We start from the raw sequence: 14,870 nt of genomic DNA, 5'->3' as shown, positions 1-14,870 counted from the left end.
GTTCTGATTGATCAGAGCAGGTTTGTTTTGAAGTTCTGTTCAACTATACGTTCAGTTGCACTACTGCATTCTACATAACAACTTGATATGTACTTGGCTAACTTGTAAAACTTAGGCTAACTTACTTTTGTAGAGTCTCACATGACAAATAAAAACAAAAACTGTTTTGCTCCTAGAAATACCTTTGAATAATTACTAAAGCCCTAAATGTAAAAACAGTCTTTAACATTGAGATTAATTCACTCTTCATACTAAGAGTCTTAGTATTATTTTTCTCTAAAATTTGTGGATAGGGTTATTTTTTTCCCTTTACATGTTTCTACTTTAGGAATTCTTTGGTGTACAATTTTTTTGTTGTTGGAACTGAGATTTTTAGGGGAAGAAGTGAGTATATAAAGAAAATAACCACCTCATTGAACTCAATTCACACTGTATGCCATTACATACTACTTACTTGTGTGTGTTCTTGAGCCTCATCCTTTTTTTCTTCTTTTTGTGCCAGTCATGGGGCTCTAACTTATGGCCTGTGCATTGTCTTTTAGGTTTTTCATTATTTCAGCCACAGCTCTACTTTTGGCTTTTTGGTGGTTAGTTGGAGATAAGAATCTCACAGACTTTACTGCACAGACTGCCTTTGAACTGTGATCCTCATATTTTGTCTCCTAATAGGATTATAAGTGTGAGGTGGCTTGAATCTCTTTTCTTAAAGTCTGAGTGAAATTGGTGAGGATGATATATTGCTTTCCATTGCTCAGTGAACATTTGTAAGCATTGTTGTATGCACTGAAAGCACACACTTGGTAAAGACCCAGCTTTAGGATCTAACATAATTAAGTAGGTAATGGTATTTCTGTGGCCCTACTGGATGTATCCAGATTGACTTGGGTTTTTTCTCCCAAGCCAAACCCTTCCCTATTTCAAAGCAACAGAACAGATAGTGTATAAAATAATGCCAGTTATTTTGTCCACAGGATTAATTTACATTAAACAAGTGGTAAGAACTTTTTGTTGTTGTGATAGTGGTATTGGGGGCTTGAACTTAGGGCCTGAACTTTTCTGCTCAAGGCTAGTTAGTGCTCTACCACTTTGAAGTACAGCTCCACTTCCCTTTTTTTGGTGGTTAATTGGAGGTAAGAATCTCCCTGACTTTTCCTGCCTGGGCTGGCTTAGAACCTAGAACATCAGATCTCAGCCTTGTGAGTAGTTAGAATTATAGGGGTTAGCTCCCAGAGTCTGACTGGTAATATGTTGGTTTTCTTTTCTCAAAATAACATTGTATACTAGTGACCTGCCACTTTAATAGAGGCCATTCCTTTTTTTTTTTTTTGTCTCTTAGACCTACGTTATTTTTAATTTTTTGTTTTGTAGGCATGAATGTTAATTACGTTAAGTGTTCTGCTTCCGCCGAGTCTTTCTGACACAATCCCTTGAACTATTAAGGCACATTATAGCAGAACATTTTTACTATCAAGTACCTTAAACTTTCTCTGGCAATTATTTACTCTTAAGGTCTTGTGTTCATTGATAGGACTTCAATTCAAGAAGGTTGTATAGCTGACAATAACATAAAGTGACCTTTTGTTAAGTTGTAAGTTGTGTGTGTTACAGTATGTGTGCCGTTTCAGGCAAGAGTTTTGTTCTGTTGCAGTGGTAGGGAATGTATTGATTAGTCCAATGAATGAAAGAAAGGGAAGGAGAAAAGAGTTTGGTACATTTTTGTTAAATTTTTCTACCTTCTCCACCTTGGAAGAAAGAATTCAGACAGCTGAAAATGCACAGTGGTGTTTGTAGAGACATGAAATGGTTAAATAGGAGTGGGGGAAAGTGTAGGAAGAATGTTGCAAACACAAGTGGGAGTGTAAAAATACTTCCTGGTATATTTACAAAAACAATTTAGGTTTTATTCTGTCAATGCAGACACCTAACAAATAATGGAAAATAAGACATGTTTCTTTTGCATGTTCAGGTTTTAGTTAATCCTTTTTATTTTTGTTTGAGACAGGGTCTCTCCTGTATAGTTCAGGCTGTCCTCAAACTCATGGTGTCCCAGCCTCCTGAATACTGGAATCATAAACATGTGCCACCAAGCCCAATTGAGTTTCCTCCTTTTGGAGGTTGAATTGTTATTTTATTAAGAGAGGTTCTATCCATGTTGCCCACAACAGTCTCTCAGATTCTAGGATTCTATTGATCCTCTCCAGTTTAGCCTTCCCAATAGCTAGGACAATGCCATACCTGGCCTGAGGTTAACGAGCAAGTGAAACACATTATACTAGGTATAAATTGACTGCCTGCCTGCCTCCTTTGCCCTTCCCCTTCCCGTTCTTTCCTTCCCTGGCCTAGGGCTTGAACTCAAGGCCTGAGCACTGTCCCAGGCTTCTTTTTGCTCAAGGCTAGCACTCTACCATTTGAGCCACAGCGCCACTTCTGGCTTTTTCTGTTTATGTGATGCCAGGGCTTCATGTACTTACTCTTCCACTAAACCACATTTCCAGCCCCACACTTCCTGTCTTTTGATGTTTATTTGAAGGTAAATAGCCCTGTGTCTTAGGTGGGCAGCCTCCAAACCATGATTCTCAGATCTCAGCCATCTTAGTAGTAGGGAAGGTTACAGATTGTGGTCACTGGTGCCTGTCTTAGATGCCTTCTCCCTGCTTCCCGCCCCCCGCCCCCCCCCCCCCCCCCCCCCGGCATAATGGATGGTAGTTTCCTTCTAAAATTTTATTTTGGTTTTGTGCTGGTCCTGGGGCCAAAACCCAGAGGCTGGGTGCAGTTCCCTGAGCTTTTTTGCTCCAGGCTATTGCTCTGTCATTTGAGCCAGAACTCTACTTTAGACTTTTTTGGGTGTAGTTTATTGGAGATAAAGCCTTACATACTTTCCTGTTCCAGTCTGGCTTTGAACCACCATCCTCAGATCTCAGCTTCCCCAGTGGCTAGGATTACAGGCATGAGCCACCAGAGGCCAGCTTATTTGAAAAATTTTAATAAAGAATATTTTATCATTCAATTATCACGGAAAGGTTAGGAAAATGAAATTTAATTGATGTACTAAGCTTCTAAGCAATTTGGATATAATTTGTTTTTAGATGTAAACCCTTTTAATAAATGCTCAAAAGGGCAATTAGGAGTAATTTTGTTAGGAGATATAGATAGTAAGATCAAGACTATTGGAAAAAATAGTGACTAAGAGAAGAGATTTTTTTTTTCTTTACTTCTATTTAATTTTATTTTGCCAGTCCTGGGGCTTGGACTCAGGGCCGGAGCACTGCCCCTGGCTTCTTTTTGCTCAAGGCTAGCACTCTGCCACTTGAGCCACAGCGCCACTTCTGGCTGTTTTCCATATTTGTGGTGCTGGGGAATCGAACCCAGGGCTTCATGTATACGAGGCAAGCACTCTTGCCACTAGGCCATAATCTCAGCCCAAGCTAGTATCTCATGATCCCCCAGCTCTGATTAACCAGCCCCAAGAGAAGAGATTTTCAAAGTCAGATCCCATACTTACATTTATGTACAGGCATATATGGATGTTGGGCCAATTAGCTAACCCATGTCTCATCTTTCTTATATGTAGTATCCACCTTACAGAGTTGAGACATAAATGAAAATTCTCTTTAAAAAATACAGTTGCTGGGGCTGGGGATATGGCCTAGTGGCAAGAGAGCTTGCCTCGTATACATCCGGCCCTGGGTTCGATTCCCCAGCACCGCATATACAGGAAACGGCCAGAAGTGGCGCTGTGGCTCAAGTGGCAGAGTGCTAGCCTTGAGCAAAAAGGAAGCCAGGGACAGTGCTCAGGCCCTGAGTCCAAGGCCCAAGACTGGCCAAAGGGAAAAAAAAAATACAGTTGCTGGCTGGGAATATGGCCTAGTGGCAAGAGTGCTTGCCTTGTATACATTCAATTCCTCAGCATCGTATATAGAAAAGGCCAGAAGTGGCACTGTGGCTTAAGTGGTAGAATGCTAGCCTTGAGCAAAAAGAAGTCAGGGACAGTGCTCAGGCCCTGAGTTCAAGCCCCAGGACTGGCCCCCCCCCCAAAAAAAAACAAAAACAAAACACATATCTGGGTACTTGTGGCTCAAGCCTGTAATTCTAACTAAACTCAGGATGCTGAGATTTGAGGATCACCATTAAAAGCCAGCCTGCAGGAAAATCTGAGATTGTTATCTCCAAATAACCACTGGTAAACCAGAAGTGGTACAGTGGCTCAAACTGATAGAGCACTAGCTTTGAGCAAAAGAGCTCAGGGACAATGTCTAGGCCTTGAATTCAAGCTTCATGATCAAATAAATATTCTGCATACTATGCACTTATTTAAAATGTTGACTGAGGGGCTGGGAATATGGCTTAGTGGCAAGAGTGCTTGCCTCGTATACATGAGGCCCTGGGTTTGATTCCTCAGCACCACATATACAGAAAATGGCCAGAAGTGGCGCTGTGGCTCAAGTGGCAGAGTGCTAGCCTTGAGCAAAAAAGAAGCCAGGGACAGTGCTCAGGCCCTGAGTTCACGGCCTAGGACTGGCCAAAATAAATAAATAAATAAATAAAATATTGACTGAAATTTTGGTGCTGAATTTACCACAAAGCAAGTAATGGTAGGCTGTTTTTAAAAATCTCTGTATTGGATAAAGAGAAAGGCAAGTACATGAAGTTCAAATCTGATGCTCTACTACTTGCATGAAGTTTAAATCTGATGCTCTTCTACTTGAGCCATTCCTCCATTTCTAGCTGATTAGTGGGAGATAGAGTTTCACTGACTTTCCTGCCTAGGATTGCAGGTGCGAGCCACTGGTTTAGTTTTAATATAATCTGCCTAAAGATTGAAGTGTTTTTTTTGTTGTTTAATTTTGTTTTTTGAGTACAAGGATATGGAAACATGGTCAGCTACTGACTTAGGGGTCAGAATTAGGAAGATTATGGTTCCCAACTAGGTCAGAAAAGAAGTTAGGACTCCCCTTCCCCATTTCAGGCAATAGCTGGACATAGTGGTTCATACCTGTCATTGAAGCTCTAGGCCAACACAGGCAAAAAACTCTGACCCTCTGCCCTCATCTCAACAGAATCAGTTGGATGTGGTGGTACATATATAGGTGGGGAATGTAAGGAGAATCACAGTATAAATCTGCTGAAAAAGCAAGAATGTCCCTAGATCAAAAACAGAACAAAAAAGTTAAGATATACTTCAAAACCATAGAGCATTTGCCTAGCAAAGGAGAGGCCCAGAGTTCTACTCCCAAGTACCAAAAACAAAAAATGTAATAGCAGAGATTAAAATAAGAGTATTAAATTATATCACTGATGTCTGTTTTCTAAATGAAAATGAACAAGCATTTAAATGACCTTGAAAAACTTAAGTGCAAATTATTGTTTATCATGCTTGGGAATAAGAATGGTTTTTTTGCTAAAGAATTATGCCTTGGGTTCAATTCCTCAGTACCACATAAACAGTGCCCAGGCGCTGAGTTGAATCTCCAGGACTGGCAAAAAAAAGAAAAAAAGTGTGACTGAGTGCTAGTCTATTTTTCATTTGCTTATCTGAGTCTTAATCACTTTTTTTTTTTTTTTGCCAGTCCTGGGGCTTGAACTCAGAGCCTGAGCACTGTCCCTGGCTTCTTTTTGCTCAAGGCTAGTACCACTCTACCACTTGAGCCACAGCACCACTTCTGGCTTTTTTTTTTTTCTATATACGTGGTGCTGAGGAATTGAACCCAGGGCTTCATGTATACTAGGTGATCACTTTACCACTAGGCCATATTCCCAGTCCCCTTATTGACTTTCTTATAAAGGTATCCAGTGCTTTTCAAAATAAATTGACCATACCTTAGTAAGAAATACATTTTATGTGTAGAACCATAGCCCTTGTCTCAACAGTGAACAAACAATATTCATCCTTACTGCTTGCAATGCACTGATTATAATTTTTTCTTTAAAGCAGGAGTTACAATCTGTTAGATTGGTTTTATGACGCATTATTTGTGAATCACAATTTGAGGAATACTGGTTTAGAAGAGTTGATGAGATATAGTTGCCCTATATTAGACTTAACATTTTCTATATGCCAGGCATTTATTCCCTGCTGGGTAGAGAGAATATGCTGGTAATTCATACACATAGTGCCTTCTTTCCTTCCTAGAGTTTATAGCTGAGGGGAGAAAGAAGAAAACAAAATGTCTGATGTCACTGGTATTGTATTTGGAAAGTATAGTATACAATGGGAGGCATAGGGAGACTTAACCCAGTAGTTAAAACTCTGTAGCTTTCTTTGAGGCATTGATATTGGATTTGGGATAGATAGACTGGGCTGGAACAGGACTGTATATATGAGACTAGAGAGCATGGCTTATTGTGTGAGTCTGTAAATCCTACCAAACTGAGGAAAAAGAATTATGACTAGCTATGATCAAGGGATCTATTTATACCTCCCATTTTAGCTCTTTTAAATGGATGGAGCAGAAGCACACCTTAGGTAATTAAAATGAGTATAGGTTTGGGAAGGAGCTAGAGCAAGTAGGGAGAGTAGAGATGGTTGTTTTAGGATTTAGTTGTTAAACATAGGCTTTTTTTTTTTTTCCTACAGAAGATGGGAAGTAGAAAGATTTTAGGGAGTGACACTGGCTCAAGTGGTAGAGCGCTAGCCTTGAGCTGAAGAGCTCAGGAACAGCGCCCAGGCCCAGAGTTCAAGTCCCACAACTAACCCCCCCCCAAAAAAAAAAATTTTAGGGAAGATGAGTGGTCAACATTACTTGGTGTTGATTGACCATTTAGTCACATGGAAGAATCTGGGATAGTTTCCAGATTTCAAGTTTGGATTGCTAGATGATAATTTACTAATATAGGAAGAATGTATGTATGTGTGGGGGTGAGGTGATGAGTTAAAATATAGATTATTTTAAAGTCGTGTCTGTTTTCATTTGATACACCTCTTTCTCAGCTAGCAGATGTTGAGTACCTACCAAATGTTAAGCATTTGGGATACAAAGAATAAGTAGTTTGTTTTATCAAAGCCTGTAGGGATTTGGTGAGGATTAGTACATTTGAACATACAGTTTGCCTGTAAGTTATACATGCACACACTGTGTGTGTGCCCGCGTACGTGCACCTGTGTGTGTCCATGTGTCCTGGGGCTTGAACTTGGGCCTGGATGCTGTCCTTGGTTTTTTTTCTGTTCACGTATGGTACACTACCACTTGAGCCACAGCTCCACTTCTGGTGTTTGGGTGGTTAACACAAACTTTCCTTCTAGGGCTGACTTGGAACTGCAGTCCTCAGTTCTCAGTCTCCGGTGTAGCTAGGATTACTGGCATGAACCACTGGTACCTGGCAGAGAAGTTAAGTCTCCAAGGAAGCATACAGGGTAGATTTTGGATGTTTTTGGAAAGAAAGCTTGATAATGAAGAAAAATTTGTATTCGAACAGGATGGCTAGAGCAGAAAGTAAGAAAGTACTTACCTTTTCCTAGAAATAGGAAAAGTCAAACAGTATTTCAAATACAAATGGTTGTATTATTGCTAGGATGTACATAGGGTATGATAGTGTTGTGTGACAGACAGATGGAAGAGAATATTGGAGTCATATTGTGGAAAGACAAATATACTAAGGAATTTGGCATTTATTTTGTCATCAGGATAAAAATTGTAGGAATAGAGCAACACGGTAAAATGCTAGTTCTCATGGCATTGCCCAGAATCAGCAGGGGGAGAGGACCTAATGGCTAGAAGACCAGAAGTTTATTATTTACCTCCCTTTCCTTTTTGGGGGGCTTGAACTCAGGGCCTGGGCACTGTCTCTGAGCTCTTTTGCTCAAGGCTAGCACTCTACCACTTTGAATCACAGCTCAACTTCGCGTTTTGAGTGGTTAATTGAGATAAGAATCTCGTGGGGACTTCTGTGCTCTGGCTGGCTTCTAATCATGATCTTCAGCTCTCTGCCTCCTTAGTAGCTAGGATTCACAGCATGAACCACTAGCACCCAGCTCTTTTGAAATGAGCTCATCATTTGTCATGGAAGTTTTTCAAGTTGTAATTACCGAAGTGAATTGTTTAAGATGTATATTTTTCTAGGCACAGCTGCCTGACTATAATCTCAGTAGGCTGAAGTACGAAAGTCAAAGAGTTTGGGGCCAGCCATCTCAAAACAAACAAAAAACTCCAAGTTGTAACAAACACTGTTAGTTACAAATGTGGAAACCATAGCAGATGTCAATTCAGAAACCATTCACTTTCACCTTTGTTTTCTGTAGATCAGGTGTTTAAAAACATGGCATAATAGTCTCCATCCACCAGGAGCACATCCTGAGGCTTACTCAGAATCAAGAATTGTTCAAGGCTTAGTGCTAACAGCACTTCCTACCAAGCACAAGGCCCTGAGGTCCCCCCTCCCTTTATCACCACTAAAAAATTACTTGCTTTAAAAATTGAAGCTAGACTGGGTGATGATAGTTCATGCCTGTAATCCTAGCTACCCAGAAGACTGAGATCTGAGAATCCTTTTAGTTTGTTTTTTTGTTTGTTGTTTTGCTTGCCCTGGGGCTTGAACTCTGGGCCAGGGCACTGTCCTTAAGCTTGGTTTGCTCAAGGTGAACACTCTACCCCTTGAGCCACAGCACCACTTCTGGTGGTTTTGAGTAGTTTCTTAGAGGTAACAGTCTTACGGAGTTTTCTGCCTGGGCTGGCTTCAAACTGGGATCCTCAGATCTCAGGCTCCTGAGTAGATAGGATTACAGGCGTGAGTCACCAGCACCCCACTCTTTCACTTTTTTTTTTTTTTTTTTAATGCCAATCCTAGGGCTCTGTCCCTAAGCCTCCCTGTGCTCAAGGCTAGTACTCTACCACTTGAGCCACAGCACCACCTCTGGCTTTTTCTAGTTATGTGGTACTGAAAGGAACCTAGGGCTTCTTCATGCATGCTAGGCAAGCACTCTACCACTAAACCATATTCCCAGCCCCTCGACTAGCATTCTTATCACTTGAGCCACTTTCTGCTTTTTGATGGTAATAGAAGATAAGATTAGGGCTGGGAATATGGCCTAGTAGTGGTGGAGTGCTTGCCTAGTTTATACATGGAGCCCTGGGTTTGATTCCTCAGCACCACAGTGCTCAGGCCCTGAATTTAGGCCCCAGGACTAGCAAAAATCTCATGGACTTTCTGCCTTGGGCTGGCTTTGAACCTGCATCCTCAGCCTTGTGAATAGCCATGATTACAGGCATGAGTCACCAGTGTCTGGTTTTACAAATCATGTTAAAACTAATTTATTTACTCAGACCTTTTGTAAAGAGTCTTTCTAGAGCTCACACTGAATTTACAGGTTCCTTTTTTTTTCTTTTTTCTTTTTTGCCAGTCCTGGGCCTTGGACTCAGGGCCTTAGCACTGTCCCTGGCTTCTTTTTGCTCAAGGCTAACACTCTACCTCTTGAGCCACAGTGCCACTTCTGGCCATTTTCTATATGTGTGGTGCTGGGGAATTGAACTCAGGGCTTTGTGTGTACAAGGCAAGCAGCCTTGCCACTAGGCCATATTCCCAGCCCCTGAATTTACAGGTTTTGTTATACAAAGAAAGTCTTTTGTATTGCATGTCTTTGTGGGTTATATTTTAAATATTTCATTTTTATTTTTAATTAGTTTGTGTTTTGTGAGTAGTTCTGAAATTAGTCCAGTTTAATTGCATATCTGTTTATATCCTGGGGTTTGAACTCAAGCTTGAGCTCTCATTTGGCTTTTTCTGCTCAAGGCTGGCACTCTACCAATTCTGCCACATCTCTAGTCCAGCTTCTTTTTGCTGGCTAGTAGGATAGGAATCTCGGCATTTTCTGCTTCTGCTTGGGGTGGCTTTAAACTACAGATCTCAGAACTCTGCCTCCTGAGCAGTGTAGTTTAGGATTATACTAGCCACTAGCACCCAGTTTGAATATCCTTTCTTTTTTATTTTTTTGTGCTGGCCCTGGGATTTTAACTCAGGACACATGAGCTCAAGGCTAGCACTCTACTACATGACCCTCACCTCCACTTCAAGCGTTTTGCTGGTTAATTGGAGATAGTCTTAAGGTCTTTCTTGCTCAGTGCTGGCTTTGGACTGCACTCAGATCTTCTGATCTCAGCCTCCTGATGACCCTCACCTCAACTTCAAGCGTTTTGCTGGTTAATTGGAGATAGTCTTAAGGTCTTTCTTGCTCAGTGCTGGCTTTGGACTGCACTCAGATCTTCTGATCTCAGCCTCCTGAGTAGCTAGGATTACAGGTGTGAGCCACCCGCACCCACCTGAATATTCTTTTTGATGGTTATCAGTATAACTTACAATTACTCATGTAATGGGTGTCACACATTTAATTAATTGTAGGCGTAGTTCTCAAGTATTTAAAGGTGGTTTTATAACCAAAAATTCCCTCATTTTGATTACATAGCAATTTTTAAATACAACATAGTTCAGCAAATATAACAGCATAATAATAAATGTTATTCCCGAGGCGGGGGGTCATGTTTGGAAATGTTACTTGTAAGAACCAAAATGTAAAAGTTTCTTATAAAAATTTTTTAATAACAGTTTGATTCTTGTGTTAAACTTTAACCTTTTATCTTTTGTATTTTTGTTTAGATTTTGGCTCTCTATTTGACCTGGAGCACGACTTACCGGATGAATTAATCAACTCTACAGAATTGGGACTAACCAATGGTGGTGATATTAGTCAGCTTCAGACAAGTCTTGGCATAGTACAAGATGCAGCTTCCAAACATAAACAGTTGTCAGAATTACTACGATCTGGTAGTTCCCCTAACCTCAATATGGGGGTTGGTGGTCCAGGCCAGGTCATGGCAAGTCAGGCCCAACAGAACAGTCCTGGATTAGGTTTGATAAATAGCATGGTCAAAAGCCCAATGGCACAGCCTGGCTTGACTTCTCCCAACATGGGGATGGGTACTAGTGGACCAAATCAGGGTCCTACTCAGTCCACAACAGGTATGATGAACAGTCCAGTAAATCAGCCTGCCATGGGAATGAACACAGGGATGAATGCTGGCATGAATCCTGGAATGTTGGCGGGCAACGGACAGGGGATAATGCCTAATCAAGTCATGAATGGTTCAATTGGAGCAGGCCGGGGACGAACGAATATGCAGTACCCAAACCCAGGCATGGGAAATACTGGCAGCTTATTGACTGAGCCACTGCAGCAAGGCTCTCCCCAGATGGGAGGACAAGCAGGATTGAGAGGCCCCCAGCCTCTTAAGGTAAGTGTTGGTTTGTGCACATTCAGTACCCATCTTGAGTGTTCTGGTGAGGATTTTCAGTGTTGTATATTGTATACCATCTCCCGCATAGTACAAGGTTTTGCTGGGCTTCTACAAGTTTTGAGAACCTCTTAAAATTTTTTTGTTTTTTTTTTTGCTTATTTGTTTTGGTTGGTTGTGGGTCTCCAACTCTGGGTGCTGTCCTTGTGCTCTTCAGCTCAAAGCTAGGGCTCTATGACTTGAGCTACGTAACCACTTCTGGTGTTATGGTGGTTAATTGAAAATAAGAGTCTTTCAACTTTCCTGCCTGGGCTGGGTTTGAACCAAGATCCTCCGATCTCAGCCTCCTGAGTAGCTAGGATTATGGGCGTGAGCCATTGGCGTCCACTGGCACCTGGCCCTCATATATTTTTTTTTTTACTTTACAACTGACTAGTATTCTGTATATCTTCACAGCTTTGTTTGTCCAAAGGAGCTTCCTTCCTCAAGAGGAGTGTTAATTTCAAGTTTTGAAGCTTTTTATTTTCTTTTTTGGTTGGTTATGGGGCTTGGACTCAGTGTCTGTGTGCTTTTTTTGCTCAAGGCTAGCACTACCACTTGAGCCACAGTGCCACTTCTGGCTTTTTCTGTTTATATAGTGCTGAGGAATTGGACCCTGGGCTTCATGCATGCTAGGCAAGCACTCTTACTACTAAGCCACATTCCCAGCCCCTCTTCCAGTTTTCTGGTGATTAATTGGATATAAGTCTCACACTTGCCTTGGGGGTGGGCTGGGCTGGGCTGGCTTTTGAACTAGGATCCTCAGATCTCAGCCTCCTGAGTAGGTAGGGTTACCAGTAGTTTTTCTTTAATTTTTTTCACCCCTACATTTGCCTTTCTATCATGGGGAAATTATGGTACTGATAGAGATATCCTTTTGGGGGGGCAGTACTGGTCTTGAACTGGGGGCCTTGTACTCGTCCCTGGTTTCTTTGCTCAAGGCTGGTGCTCTACCACTTGAGCCAGACCTTTGCGTTTGGATTTTTGCAGTATAATTGGAGATAAGAATTGGGGGGGGGGGGGGGCTGGGAATATGACCTAGTGGTAGACTGCTTGCCTCGTATACATGAAGCCCTGGGTTAGATTCCTCAGCACTACATATATAGAAAAAGCCAGAAGTGGCGCTGTGGCTCAAGTGGTAGAATGCTAGCCTTGAGCAAAAAGAAGCCAAGGACAGTGCCTGGGCCCTGAGTTAAAGCCCAAGGACTTAAAAAAAAAATGTTGTTTTGTTGTTTTTTTTGAGCTGGATACGAGTGGCTCACACCTATAATCCTAGCTACTTAGGCAGCTGAGATCTGAGGAACACAGTTTGAAGCCAGCCCAGACAGTCAAGTCAGTGAGTCTCCTATCTCGAGTCAGCTTTGAGTCGTTGCTCAAAGTGGTAGTGCTAGCTAGCCTTGAGTACAAAAGGTCAGGGACAGGCCCCGATTGAATTCAAGCCCGGATGACAAAAAGAAGAGCAAGTAAGAATTGTTTGAATTTGGGGCTGGGAATATGGCCTAGTGGCAAGAGTGCTTGCCTCATATACATGAAACCCTGGGTTCAATTCCCCAGCACCACATATACAGAAAACGGCCAGGAGTGACTCTCAAGTGGTAGAGTGCTAGCCTTGAGCAAAAAGAAGCCAGGGACAGTGCTCAGGCCCTGAGTCCAAGGCCCAGGACTGGCAAAAAAAAGAATTTTTTGGATTTATGTGCTCAGGCTGGATGTGAACTGTACTCATCAGATTTCAGCCTCTTGTGTGATTGGGATTACTGGTGTGAGCCACTAGTGCCTGGCAATATGACTTACTTATATAGATTTGCAGAGTGTAGGTCAGGTGGTGAAGAGTTTCATTCCTTAACTCCTGTTAGATCATATAAGACCAATTAAATCATCTGATATGTCTCGGCACAGACATGTTTGCTTCTCATCAAATGGCCATGGTCTGTCTACCTGTATTGATAATGTTACTGAATAGCCCTTGGCAGCAAAAAATTCCTGGATATCACATGATTTTTTTTTTTTTTTTTTTGCCAGTCCTGGGCTTTGCACTCAGGGCCTGAGCACTGTCCCTGGCTTCCTTTTTGCTCAAGGCTAGCACTCTGCCACTTGAGCCACAGCGCCACTTCTGGCCATTTTTATATATGTGGTGCTGGGGAATTGAACCCAGGGCCTCATGTATACGAGGCAAGCACTCTTGCCACTAGGCCATATCCCCAGCCCTGGATATCACATGATTTAAAGAAGTGAACCTTACAGAAGTTTGTGTAATTTTTATGTTTTTTATTGCTTAAATATTCCTGAGTCAATAGCTATGATATGGATAGTTTTAGGATGTGTAGATGATGGGACTACAAAACCAAAAGAATTGAAGTTATTTTCCTTTTGTGAATGTCCACCTGGTGATGAGGCTCATAGTTGTGTTTCTTAGAGGTGATGTACAGAGGGGTTACAGTTACATAAGTTAGGTATTGAGTATACTTCTTTGGAACAGTGTCACTCCTTCCCTCATTTTCTCCCAAGGCGAATGTTTTAACATAGTTACTTGTGTAACAGTATGTAACTTGTGAATGTGTAGAAAAATGGGCTCTGTAATTAATAGACAGATGCATTACAGAGTAGCATGTAAAAAGCATTAGTATAAAGAAAGGGGTATGGTGGTACATTCCAGCATTTGGAAGTTTGAAGCAACAAATCTTGAAGGCCAGCCTGTAGTACAAGAGGAGGAAGTATGTAGTAAAGAAGGTATATGTATCATTACACTGCAGTTGTACTGCTTAAACTGTGAAAGGAAGTGAAAATTGTAGCTTTATGATCTCACTTAATATTTCTGCTGCAAGTAGGAAATTGAATAAATGTGCTGTTGCAAAGGAAAGCTTAAACCAAATACCAGAGGTTCAAGAAGCTTCTAGTTTTCAGAGTATTGGAAAATAGTAAGAAAGTAGGAAAGCCTTAGTTTATACCCTAAGCGTATTTCTTTTTTCCTTATTAAAAGGGAAAAATGAAGGCAGAGGCATGACCTTTCATATACAGTCTATACAAGTAATGATACACTTGAATTAAGATTGTGACAGGCTGGGTGCTGGTGAATTATCTGTAATCCTAGCTACTCAGGTGGTTGAGATCTGAGGATCCTGGCTGGAAGCTATCCTAGGCAGGAAGACTCTTAATTATATAATTAACTACAAAAAGCTGGAAGTGAAACAATGCTCAAGTAGAGCACTAGCCTCGAGTGCAGTCCTAGCCCTAGCTAGGACTGGGAAAAATGAAGGCATTGACAATTGACTTGAGTATGTGTGAAGAACTTGGTTATTGTTTAGCAGTAGATTTGTTTTGGGTGGTGGTGGTATAGGAGTTTGAACTCTGGCCCTCACCCTTGCTAGGCAGGTGCTCTCAGTCCAGCCTTTTTTTCCTTCCTTTTTTGTTGGATGTGTAGCTTGAACTATCCCTGAGCTTTTCTGCTCAAGCCTAGCAGTCCACTTTGAGCCACAGCTCAAAGATAAGAGTCTCATAGACTTAGCTTCCTGGGCTGGGCTAGCTTTGAACTGCAATCTTCATATCTCAGTCTTTTGAGTATCATACTTACCTCACGAGATTATACTCAATGCAGCACCACTCTTGGCTGTGACT

At 41.6% G+C, this 14,870-nt stretch overlaps 1 protein-coding gene across 2 annotated transcripts in view; it reads left to right on the top strand.

Annotated features, from left to right (window-relative positions):
• The window catches only part of Ep300 (E1A binding protein p300), a 75,138-nt gene that overhangs the window by 2,334 nt on the left and 57,934 nt on the right, over positions 1-14,870 (top strand). For both annotated transcript variants that reach the window (XM_048354825.1, XM_048354821.1), the window contains exon 2: positions 10,585-11,219. In XM_048354825.1, the coding sequence (XP_048210782.1) occupies positions 10,585-11,219 (635 nt within the window). The remainder of the gene's footprint in view (positions 1-10,584; positions 11,220-14,870) is intronic.

This window comes from Perognathus longimembris, chromosome 1 (genome assembly GCF_023159225.1).
Source record: "Perognathus longimembris pacificus isolate PPM17 chromosome 1, ASM2315922v1, whole genome shotgun sequence".
Classification (NCBI taxonomy): Eukaryota; Metazoa; Chordata; class Mammalia; order Rodentia; family Heteromyidae; genus Perognathus; species Perognathus longimembris.
This window is presented reverse-complemented; position numbering and strand designations above follow the sequence as displayed.